General features: G+C 40.7%; 3 protein-coding genes across 15 annotated transcripts in view; 1 reads left to right on the top strand and 2 right to left on the bottom strand.

Annotated features, from left to right (window-relative positions):
- LOC125884698 (E3 ubiquitin-protein ligase HECW2-like) overlaps window positions 1-2,891 on the bottom strand; it is a 49,850-nt gene extending 46,959 nt beyond the window's left edge. Inside the window, exons 1-4 of the transcript XR_007448754.1 lie at window positions 2,608-2,891; window positions 1,101-1,182; window positions 282-643; window positions 71-194 (exon numbers count right to left, since the gene is read on the bottom strand). The gene's annotated coding sequence lies outside the window, so the exon portion shown is untranslated. The remainder of the gene's footprint in view (window positions 1-70; window positions 195-281; window positions 644-1,100; window positions 1,183-2,607) is intronic.
- A 1,264-nt stretch (window positions 2,892-4,155) lies between these two features.
- Window positions 4,156-8,788, top strand: LOC125884651 (adenosine receptor A1-like). The gene is made up of 5 exons (XM_049569645.1): window positions 4,156-4,259; window positions 5,466-5,683; window positions 5,772-5,906; window positions 6,273-6,457; window positions 6,583-8,788. The coding sequence occupies exons 2-5, from the start codon at window positions 5,504-5,506 to the stop codon at window positions 7,319-7,321; spliced, it is 1,239 nt and encodes a 412-aa protein (XP_049425602.1). The 5' UTR covers window positions 4,156-4,259; window positions 5,466-5,503; the 3' UTR covers window positions 7,322-8,788.
- dmd (dystrophin) overlaps window positions 8,785-12,717 on the bottom strand; it is a 360,279-nt gene continuing 356,346 nt past the window's right edge. For all 13 annotated transcript variants that reach the window (XM_049569632.1, XM_049569640.1, XM_049569631.1 and 10 more), the window contains one exon: window positions 8,785-12,019. In XM_049569632.1, the coding sequence (XP_049425589.1) occupies window positions 11,901-12,019 (119 nt within the window). In that variant the 3' untranslated portion in view covers window positions 8,785-11,900. The remainder of the gene's footprint in view (window positions 12,020-12,717) is intronic.

The following is a 12,717-nucleotide window of genomic DNA, read 5'->3' as shown; positions in this document are numbered from 1 at the left end:
AGAGATCATTTAGATAAATGATAAATGTAAAAATAGGTAACTCAAAAAACGCACACAAGTTGTTTCATACCCTGTCGTATGATCTCCATACACATCAAGATGGCATCCTCTTTCTCTCCTCTGGCATAGCGGATATTGGCTTCTCCCATCAAGCCTCTCAGAGCTCTGGGCAGCTTGCTGCGATGACGCCGCTCCTGGACACACACACAAGAAGTCATAAACTAACACACATTAAGAGCTGGGGAAAGGACACCTGCACACTCTTCCGTCTGCCTCCTCACCTTCATCATCTTCTTGTTTTCTCGGTTCAGCTCCATCTCCAGCGCGAAGACGTCCCCCACTGTCACATCCTCCTCGTCCCCGTCCTCATCCAAATCTCTCCTCTTCCTGCCCCTCCGTCCTCTCCCTCCTTTCCCTCTTCGCTTCGGCCTCTTCTCTGTCTCCTCCACCTCCTCTTCCACCTCCACCTCCATCTCCATCTTTGGCCCCTCCTCTTCCTCCACCTTGTAATCCTCATCATCTTCATCATCAACATAGCTCAAACTGTCCTCCTCTTCCTCCTCCTCTTCTGAAGATGGTGGTTCTGGCTTTTCTCCGAGCATGGAGGCAAAGGCGAGCTGGACCCCCGGGCTGACTCCCTCTTCTGGCGGGAGGGAAGAGTTGTGTCAAGTGATGTCATCATCAATAATAATAACAATAATAACAACCATTGAGAGAAGAGAGGAGTCACTGGAGTCACTTTTTATTGTCATTGTGCGCAGCAGCAATTGTTCTGTGGCCATTTTTATCTCGGGTTTCATCTCTCAGGCTATATTAAGGTTTAATATAACAATACTTTTCTGTATCACCTAAATAAAGCATTGTCCTTTGATTGGTTTTCATGTACAATACAATAATTTAAGTTACACAGCACTCTATTTAGTAGAGATGCAACTACAACATCTATCCAGATTTGCATCTAACGTCCATCAGTAAGTATCAGGTTTCACTGAAGAAAACTGATATGTCAAAAGCTCCTCAGTTATAGCATTTGTGTCACTGATCAGCAGTAAAATGCAAATTTAACCACCGACTCAGTGTCAGAAAGACAGTAATTTTACCGATTTTCCCTGGGATCTGTGCAGAGGTTGAGGGCTGAGCATCATCCTCCACATCTTCAGCATCAGCAGATACCTCTGACTCCTGGGAGGGGAAAGAAAATACTGACCTTTAGTTAAACAGCTATGAAGGGGGTTAATTTTCGACATGGGGAAACAGTATTGGACCCCCATTTTTAACAGTCTAACTAATGTTATATCAAAAAGGTATGGAATATGGAATGGTTTTTGTATCTTATAAGTAGTAAATTACCCATAGAATGAATAGCAAGTATGGAAATGAGAACTTAAAGACTCAAAATAATTTTAAAAGTCTGTCAAAAATTTTTAAAAGTGATAATGGAATCTATTTTAGTGGAATATAGTTTTAACATTGTAAGAGGAGATGACACGTAGGGCAAATATCAGGGCACTATTAGTACAATTGTGAACTAAATCCAAGCGATAGGAAAAAAATGAAATGAGATTAGGTTGGTACCCCCATCATCTCCAGATTGGTTTTATTCTGCACTATTTCATCTATGGGTTAGTCAATACAGTTTAATTACTTTTTATTTTGCTGTATTAAATATTCTGTTATGACCATCCATTTCATGAAGAAGACATATCAAAATGATTTCTAAAAAATTGTAGTGTTTTGCTCTTCCTTGGGAAGATGCATCTGTGTCTGTACTTAATGTAGCCACTTTGCCACTGCACAAAAAAACACGAACACCTGATAACATCTGGCTTGTGTATGTAATGGGAAAGGTTACAATCGGGATTCACACTTGGGTCAAATGACTCCGCAGAAGTCATGGTTGTTTATCAGCTCTGGCTCTGATCTGCGCTGCTTGAAATAAAACATCCAGGTGAAGACACTTATTTTAGCTCCTTTACAGATGAGATGCAATGACGTGGCACCACAAAACTCAGTCCGTTTCCATTCAAGCAACCTTCAAACATCGCTCCAAATTAGTCTGCACCAAATTTGAACAAGAGACCGAATAAGTAAGACATATATGAAGTCATCAACACAAAGGTTTCACTGACCTCTATGCTGCTCTCTACTGTTTTCTAACCTATTGTCCAGACTGACAGACACTCCAGTATCAACAACTAACAAACAAACACATGCTCTTTGCAGCAGAGCCATGTACACGCCACTAGTTTACTGACAATTGGTCTTTTTTTTTTTTTTTTTTTTTTGGAAAAGGGAGATGTGTCCCCCTGACCACTGAAATGTAAAGCTCGCCCATGCAGCAATGTATATTTCAAAACAGACGTTTAGGTATATTATTGGACTAATAAAACAGTCCATTATTTTTTTTTATCAAACAGTCCAGTCATATTTCAAAATACAAATATAGCATGACGACATTAAATTGTTGTAAAGTCTATGAAACGTACAGGGTGATGCTGCGTCAGCTAGCTAACGTTAGCTATGCTAGCTTAGCTCTGCTCTTCTGAGCTGTGGAGTGTCGCCGGTTTCGCGCTTAACTCGCTTACATATCAATAATTTGTGATGTACCTTGGCTTTCCGCTCGTCTCTCCGCTTGTCAAACTCCTCAAATGTTATCCTCCCCTCCAGGTACTCTATGAGCTCAGCGCTGAAACCAGACATCTCTCTGTCTGCTACGGTTAACGTCTGTCTCTGGCTGAAGCTGACTGACGGCACAGGAGTTGCTCCCTCAAACTAAATGCGTCATTTACTTTAGAGCAGTACCACAATACAAACTGTTTAGAATAAAACACATCCTCAGGAGTGACTTCAGCTCCACTTCAAGTAAACACAAATAGCCCGCATGTTGCAGTCACGTGACCTGTAACAACTTCCGGTATGGAGCTATCAAAGTGAACCACGGAAGTGTTTTGGCGACAACTAGCGGTGAAAGACGGGAACGCACACAATACTTCTGTATATGTGGCCTTTATTTTAGCCTAAATTGAAAGCCTAAGCTGAAATATTACCCACCAAATGTTATTTTCTAAATTATTTATTTTCAATATTAAAACTATATTGACCATTAATCTAAAACCTTTCTCTGGGTTTTACTCTGAAGACATTAAAGTTGAAAAGGTGCTACAATGTGAGGCAAAATTACACAATCACATGCTTAAAATTTTATTTCTAATATTTTTTTCTATGTATTTAACATGTCTGGAGGGGACTTTTTAATGCACTAGATATGAATTAATTAATTAATTAATTAATTAATTAATCAATCAATATTTCATTTAAGTATTAACAGCCACAAGTTTTTTATTGTTCTTTTACCTCCCACAGTTTATCATCTTGTTCCCTTTCACAAAGTTCCGTAAAAAGTGATTTTTTAAGAGGAAGTTTTATAGAAATACACACACTGTGGTGCAATGTAGCTCAGTAAATTTACTCAAGTACTTGTACACTTGTACTTCCCTATAGTTCAGAGGGAAACATTGTGCTCCATAACATATTTTGACAGCAATATGTAGTCTATAGTATAAATATATTATTTGTGTTGAAAAGATGAAATCAATTTCTTCTCAACCAACGACATCAATAAAATTCTACAGGAGGCATTTTCCTGCATTTTTTACTGCATCATGTTCGTTTACTTTTGCTACTTTAAGTAAACTTTGCCAATAACATAGTGCTGTATGTTTTTTGTTTATAGATATAATTTATAATTCATGCAAGTGCACTTGTTTCTTATTTTAGCCTCACATCATGTATGCTTTACACAACATGTTTGGCTTTTGCCTTCATTGTTCTTCATGAAATTTGTTTGAAAGTGCAGCTTGAGCGTACATAATTGAAAAATTAATATAACATGTTTGTTTTGTTATGACCATGCTGGGGATTTACGTCAATGCATATCAGCTTTTTCCATTTCACCCAGATCCAGAGCAGTGTGGCAACTGCTGCTGTTCATTCAGCAGGTTAATGCTTGACGTGTTCTGCATTATCTTTTTATCTCCCATGCAAAAAAAGAGAGAGGGAGCAGAAGAAGAGAGAGGGACCGAGGGAGAGGTGGAGGGTGTGGTTTCATCCTGGCAGCTGATGCTCCTCCTGCTTCTTTCTCAGTTTCCTCTCAGCGTGAGATCTGATGCCTCTGTTCCATCAGCTTCGCATTGTTTCAGTGTCCTGGATGTTCTGGATCTTCCAAACCGTGGGATGACTGCAGCTGAAGCCTAGCACAGGTGAGCATTATAATCCAAACCTGAAGTGTTTTATCAACCAAAATCAGTACTTATGCAAGAATTTGTCCTGGTGGTATTGATTTATAGACCCTTTTTTAAGTTCATTTACCATAATTTCTAAGGGACTGTGTGGTAAATTATTAGTTGGAGGAGGTGGGGAGGTATTTAATGTTTGTTTCTTTTTGCAATCTATTATATCTATCTATATTATATCTATTATAGATAGTTGTTGCCTTCTCTTTAATCTTATTTTATGTAACAGAACTAATCTACAATTAAATGTGTAACAGAGTTAATATGTAAAGAAAGTTTGCCCGCAATGAAATGAGTGCTGCAACTTACAATCTTTATGATCAGTTCTCCTGTTGATTCTTTTTCTTTTAAGCGATTCAACATATTGTCTGTGAAAAGTCCACAAAATAGTGAAAAATGCCAAACACAGATTACAAGGTGACTTCTTAAAATGCCTTGTTTTGTTTGACCAACAGTCCAAAACCTTGAGATAATCAATATTTAGTTATACAAAACACAGAAATGTAACAAATCCTTACATTTTAAAGGATGAGAGTAACAAATATTTGCCAATTTTGTGTGAAAAAAATGAATGAAATGATTAAATAAATTAACTGAATGAAAATAGTTTCTGATTAATTTTCTGTCAATTGACTTATGAATTAATTGTGTAATCTTTTCAGCATAATGCAGGTTCAATCAAGGGTAGGTTTTGCTTTAACACTGTATGGACTGACTCTACTCATCCAAGAGGCAGGAAAATTGCAAAAAAATTCAGCTGCTGCTGTTTTTTATTCCGCCTAATTTGCTTAAATAGCAGGGAATCCATCTATTTACATGTGCGCAGAGCAACAAGCAGCAGGTTTTAATACATATCCATGTGTGTACATAGTGAACACTTGGGTCTCTGTATGTGTGTGTGTCATTGTTTTCATCCCTTATCAGGAACAATTTTCACCGCTCAGTTGGTCAGCACAAAGGCCACAGGCTGAGCTTCATAACAACCTCTGTTCCTCTCTCCTTTCATATCTTCTTCTCCTCAGATAAATTTAGTCTGCGTAATCAATGTGAGAACTAGAAACTGCTCTATGAGCAGATCTAATTAGGTGGATGATTTGCACACCTCTTAAAAATTATTTTCTTTACATATGGTTTAAATGCTGAAGTTTTCTCAATTTCTACCCCTATTTCCAGGTTTTCCAAGACTGTGGATCCTCTGTCTCCCTCTCATCATGAATGTGACTCCTGTCAGCTGTACGGCAGAGATGCCATACGGCTACCAACCTCGTCTGAAAGGGTTCTACATCGCCACCGAGCTCATCATTGCAGTGCTGGCCATCACAGGCAACTTTTTGGTTTGTCTGGCTGTCACCCGCAACAAGAAACTTCGCACCGTCACCAACTACTTCCTGGTGAGGAAATCTGTTTCTGCAAAATCTGGAATTCTTAACACACAAACCTGTGGCCAAAGTGTTTTACTCTGTCTCCATGTGTGTGAAGATATCATTGGCTGTGTCAGACATCCTGGTGGGCTTGGTGGCCATTCCCTGTGCGGTGCTGACAGACCTGGGTCGACCTCGCCATAACCTGCCCCTCTGCCTGGTGCTGCTCAGCATCCTCATGGTGCTCACACAGGTAGGGACATTAACCTGTAGGCAAGAGCACCACCCATAAATATGCTCAGTGTATGTCATCAAGCTAGAGCTGCTCTGTTAAGTGTTGTCACTTTTTTTTTTGGGGCTGTTGCCTTTAATGGACAGGACAGATTGAAATGGGGTGAGAGAGAGAGAGTGGGGGTTGACATGCAGTAAAGAGTTGCAAGCTGGAGTCAAACCTGCGACCGCTGCAGCGAGGTGTCGCCTCTGTACATGGGGCGCCGGCACTATCCACTACACTACCGACACCCCTAAGTGTTGTCACTTTGACCAAGAATCCATTTTGTGATGCCTGCTAAAGACCCTACCGTATATGACCTTTTAAAAACCTTCCTTTCTCTTCCAGAGCTCCATCCTGAGCCTGTTAGCAGTAGCAGTGGAGCGTTACACGGCCATCCTTCTGCCCTTCCAGTACCAGCGCATCATGAGCCCCAGGAACGCCCACCTGGCCCTGCTGGTCACCTGGGGCCTGGGAGCCATCACCGGCTCAGTGCCGCTAATGGATTGGAAACGACAACCGCCAGACTCTGAGTAAGAGAATGAGGAGGGCAGATGGATGGATGAATGGATGGATGGGAGGACTGCAAGAGAATGAAATTAAAGAAGGGGCATGTGTGCATAATAATTAATGTATATATGCCTCCCTTTCAATCTAGCTACTGTATCCTCACTTGTGTGGTGGACATGAACTACATGGTCTACTTCAACTTCTTCTGCTGCCTCCTGGTGCCGCTGGTGGCCATGTTCATCATCTACAGCCACATCTTCCTCACCGTCCGTCGCCAGCTGAGATGCATCGCTGTGGCTAGGGGAACTGCAGAGGACATAACATCTGCTAGTAGTGGGTGCACTGGGACAGACAATGGGAGTTCTGCTGCTGGGGGAACTGCAGCAGGTGGAGCAGACATGGGGGCAGAAAAAGAATCCAGCAGACAAGCCGAGGAAGGCTTGTCTGCTGGGCAGAGGGAAGTAGAGTCTGGCATTGGGTCTCTTATTGAAACTGAGACTACTGCTGTCTTTACAAAGCCAGGGCTCAGGACTGCTTCTGCTGGACCTCCCACCTGCAGCTCTGCTCGTGCCAACACCCGTCCAGAAGAGTCCAATGAGGCCAAATCCAACATTCGCAGCCGTCAGGATATGCGTAAGGCCACCTCCCTCTTCCTGGTCCTCTTTCTCTTCATGGTGTGCTGGATGCCAATCCACCTCATCAACTGCATCCTGCTGCTCTGCCCACAATGCAAGGTCCCCATGTCGGTCACACTAGGAGCCATTTTGCTTTCTCACGCTAATTCGGCCCTCAACCCAATCTTGTACGCATACAGGATGAGGTCTTTCAGATACACTCTGATAGGAATGTGGAGAGGATTGAGGAGTGTTAGGCCAGATTCCATGTAGAGCAGCACTGTGGGTCATAAACAAACACTCAGTGCTGAGGGTCAGGGTTGGTTTGTGGAAAACTTCAACCAAGGGGATACAACTTTCACTGTAAAAAGTAGGGCTTTTTGTTAAATGCGAAATTCAGAGGGTATAAGTTGTCTGGATACAATTCTCAATATGGAGGTGGCTGAGCTGGTGGCTAGCAGCTAACGGTGCTAACTGAATAAACAGCATTTAACAACAGCAACAGTGCTGACAGAACTGACGGTGTTAACCAGGGGGGATCCTGAGGGTGGCTGCAACTCCTCCGTCGCACAGTTGCTGGTAACCACCATAGGGGCATAGTGCAAGGCAGGGATGATAAGCAAGCCAGTAGGATATGCACATAAACTACCATGCAGCCCGACCGACTTACCACAACAAAGAACAGAGAAGCTCGGATTGCAACACACACAGAGGTTATGTGACTTAATTCTCTGCTTAGGACACCATTACTCTACAATATCTTTACATAACAAAAGTGGTTTGCTTTATTAATGCTCTAAACGTCACATACAGAACCTTTAAAGCTCTTGAGTAAGATTTAGTGGCATTTGGCGATTGTAGAAGCAACATGGCAGCCTTTGTGGAACAGGACCTGGGGGAGTGACATGCAGCTAGAGTCACATATGTTTCTTAGAATTTATTGGAGACCAAAATAGAGTGAAAGGGAAAGTGAATAATGAACTTACATTCATTAGGTGGACACAAACATGACTCCAAATGAATTCTTGCGTTGAACTGTGTCTTCTAGATGTGGAAATAAGGAGCTGCTTGCCACCATGTTCGCCATATCATTTTTTAAGGCTGCACTGCCCCCAGGTGGTGTGGGAAAAAAAATCAATTTATGCGTCTTTGAAAGATGCAGATATACAGTAATGGGTCACATTTTATAACAAACTTGAGTCTTTTAATAGATGTCAGTGTGTGAAATTTAATAGAATCAGAAAATTTTAATCTTAATGATATTTTCTGATATTTTTTATTAGACTTTAAAAACTAATAAGGACAGTTATGGTCAATTGGCTTACTGTTTGGAATCAGAGGACTTTATAGAACTCTAGTTTCTGTGCAAATATGTTCATCTATTTAAAAAAAAAAAAATCACAATTTTTTCTTATTGTAGCGGTGAATTTTACATGGTTGTTTGATTGTTTACATTGTACATCCGGAACATGTGTGTGTGTGCTTGCTTTATGACTGTAAAAGTTGAATAAATGAGTTGTCCTGTATGGACTTCATATGCGCAAAAGTATTTAGGTTGCAGCTGATTGCACTTTGTCCCTTATTTGAGTTCATGTGTGCAGGCATGTACTACTAAACTGGGACCTTTTTTTTGTGGACCAGCTTTTCAAAATAAATATTTTTGTGCATTTATCGTTCCTTGCATTTATTCTAATCCTGTTGAAAGCAAACAACAAAGAGCAAATCAAAGAGGTGAGTCAACTCAACATAACTGCGTGCTTTATTGATATACAGTAAAGCATTTTATAATACAGTAGTAAGGCATATATTTGGTGGAATCTGATATGTTGTGAAGTATTGACGCGTTATTTGAAAAATGATGTGAGAATGAAAGACAAACGTTAGAAATGAAAAACAAACTAAGAAATCAATCAAATTCAGTGTCTGGATCAAAACAAAACCCTCCTGGATCATGCTGCAAGAATATGATGCCAAAAACAAACGAGTGTATAACGCCACGGCGCTCACCGCGGACTTCTCTGAGTGGTTATACATTAAATAACAATGGAGTTTATTTAGTCACACATGCTAATATTTTAACACCTCACACGGCACAAAACAAAATACCTTTTTAACCAAAGACAAAAAGACACTTCTAGAATAAACGCATCCTCCACACAGGAAACAAATATCTAGTATGTCCCAGGTATGACAGTAGTGCACATGGATTCATTTGATTTGTGTAAAATGCTAATTTTTCAAACTTGAGTTAAATCTCTGACAGAGATGAGAAATGCAGTAAATGCATCTGAACATTCAGACTGGAGGCTCCTACAGTGCAGTAGAACGTTACAGAGTGATTAGGATATTTGACGTGAATCAACCATCCAGCAATATTCAATTAATAAACAATCAGAGGAGCGTGGGGTTGAGTACAGTAGAGAAATTGCCTCCGAACCGGACTTTGACAATTCAGACGAGGTAGAGCTTACGTTACTGGGCTTCCTAAAACCTCCTAAAATATTTCTCTGTTCAAGGTCAAACAGAAAAATTCCTCAAAAATAATCTCAACAAGCAGCCTTGTAACACTGTAGTGCTCAGATTCAATTAAAATCACATTCTTCTAAGTTCCTCTTACAGTACTTCTGACAAAACCAATACACAGTGTACTGTGTGGACTCAACAGGCCCTAAAGACACTTAGAAAGCATCTTAGAGATTCATATGTTCATAAAATCCTTATTAGACATGTACCAGTGCAATAATCAGGACTTTTTTTTTCAAAAAAATACAGTTTCTTTCTGTGTGTCTGTAGAGGCCCGATGCAGAACTGAAGAGAAATGTTTTCACAAACTGATGACCAGTTTGGATATAAAAGATACTGATAGACATCCAGTGGTCTAACTCTGTTGCAGTGATGTAAAGGAGTACTACAGGACATCATGACATCACTGCTGGGTGTGCTTACAGGTGCAACAAAGTTTCAAACCTGTTTTACCTCTGACACACCCATCAGTGATGCTGAGTGAAGACATGAAAATTTACTGGGCATCTACAAGGCAGTGAGGGTCTACTGAGAGACGCTATAAAGTTTCATGATGGGAAAGGTGGGATCCAGTGTTTTTAAAGCCACACTAGGAACAAAAGTCCGGATATCTCAGCCTCTGCTCCTTCAACTTGGACTTTTTTTTTTTTAAAAAATCTGTCTCTTGTGAATCCCAACTTCATGAATGTGCAATGCCAAATCACTGAACTGACCCTTTAAAGGAGTAGTTTGGATATTGTGAAGTGGCTTTTTGGGAGGTTAGTTCCGCATCTATGCTCTCGTCAAAGCCACCACGCTCCACTTACAAAAGCAGTAATTTTAGGTCGCTGAACACAGGAGCTGCTGGTCTTCCACTGCCTCAATCAGCTGGTTTGTTTGTGCTATTGAGTGACTTTGCGAATGTGAACTAACTCTTAAAAACACCAAAGTCACACTATAACACAAACAAACAAACAGATCGAGGCAGCAAAAGACCAGCAACTCCTGTGTTCAGTGATGTAAAATTACTGTTTTTCTCAATGGAGTCTGGCTTGAAGAGAGCACTATAACTGCTTCAGTTTCCCGTTGAAAATTGGTGTCTGACAGCAACGTAAAGCGGTGAAAATTTTCTAGATATAGCATACATTTAAAATTATATTGATTTTGTTTCTGTCCCCCTGCCTGCTTCTCCAAACTAGGGGTGTGCCGACTGACATCTACTGTATGTAATACACAAAACTATAGATAAGTACCTCATACACCCCACTTCAAAATGTCGGAACTATCCCTTATTATCAAGTTTAAAAGATAATGCACACACATATATGTATCTCAACATACTATGCAAATAGTAAATATATTCTTTCATCAACAGGGATGACAAATGCAGGTTGACTTTTCCCCGCTACATTAGAAAAACGAAGTAGTTTGATGATTGTAGAATGGAATCCAAATGTTTTCCTATTATGTCAAATTATTTCCCATTATGTGCATTAGCTTTAAATGTTAAATCAGTTCTGAATCGGGCCTATTACAGCATCTGTTTATGCACACAGTACACTGTGCTGAAAACAAACACAGGGAGAAAAACTGTTGCCATAGAGATGTTAATCACAGGGATGATGAACAGATTGATGGATGGATAGATGGACGGATGACTAGATAAATGAATAATTCAAATATAACATGAGGGCTGTCAGCCAAAGCCGACCCCCCCCCCCCAAAAAAAGCTGTAATGTAATGTGGAAATTAGGCACCACCACACGAACACACACACACACACACACACACACACACAAACTCACACACAGTCTCACAGACAACGTACTGTAAAGATCCAGGATGCCTGCATTACCTTGACTGTAGTGTACGCTGTTATAGAAAGACATTTTTCTCTTAGAAAGCACCCTTATGATTACAATCATTCTTTTTTTTTGATACAAATGTCTGAAATGCTTTTGCTGTTTCCCCAATTACAAAGAGATGGCAAATATTCGACCACACTGAACACACTTATTTGTATCGCATCTCTCTTTACCCCCATCACCCCACTCTTGTTTTATACAATTGCATAGAAGTTTATAAACCAGCCTCTGTTAATAATAAAACAACTTCAGGACGTTTTAAGAAACTACTGAAATCTACAAGGTATAATGTTTTTCTTTTGTTTGTTTTTTTTACGCGTCGTTGCTGGAACCGCAATCCTTCACAAAAATAGACGTTATATATTCTCTTTGTAAACTGTGTTTCCAATCCAGTTGTTTTGACTAGAAAAGCATGCGATAGGTAGGCAGGGAGGAGAGAGGAGAGGAGAGAGAGGACAGGGGATGAAGGTTGAGAGGGGGTGGGATCAAAAGGGCAGGGCCTCGTGCTGTTCGGCGCTCTGCTCGTCTGTCATCACGTTGACTAGTGACTCCATGGCACGGCCCAGATCATCGGCCATGTGGAACAAACTGCCAATACTGGGACCTGGAGAGAGAGGAAGGAAATGCTTAGACATGACACCGTCGTTCATAGTGATGGACTGAAAGCTACACAGATTAACATGAGCATACAGACACATGATGGTAAAAATGGGCTAACGTGTGTGCTACCTATGGAACAAAACATCTACAGCCACGCCAACAGCTCTGTGAGGCTTTAATTAGGCAACATAAAAGAACAAGAGGTGACGAAAGCTGCACATGAACACACCAGAGAGACTACTGTCATCGGGCAACCAGTGTGTACATTCTGCACCTGCATAAGAAGAAATAACTGTCTACAACAGCAACCAGTTAGCACGTTAAAACAATCCAATGTCGAAAGATTAAAGCATATTTACTGTGTGCCAGTAAACCATCAGGAAACGTTTTCTACTAAAGAGCCAAATGTCTAAAGAAAAATAATCTTACCTCATGTAGCAAGTTTGTTTCAATCTGACTCCCTGTTGACTTTTGCTGTCTCTTTACTTTCCTCACTTCCCTTTCTCTTCTTGTGTGCTGAGCTGAACTGCCAATCAAATGATTTCATTCGCTGACAATTCAACGTGCTGAATTGGCTGAAATAAAGCTGACAGGGACTGACGAGGGCCAACAGGGTGGGACACACCGCAAAGATGGCGAGCGAGTGAGCAGAGCACTGCTGGCTTAAGTACACCACCATAATATAAAGGGTGAGTTGGATGG

The sequence above is a fragment of the Epinephelus fuscoguttatus genome, linkage group LG24 (genome assembly GCF_011397635.1).
Source record: "Epinephelus fuscoguttatus linkage group LG24, E.fuscoguttatus.final_Chr_v1".
Lineage (NCBI taxonomy): Eukaryota > Metazoa > Chordata > Actinopteri > Perciformes > Serranidae > Epinephelus > Epinephelus fuscoguttatus.
Note: the sequence above shows the minus strand (reverse complement) of the source record. Positions and strands in the feature narration are given on the sequence as shown.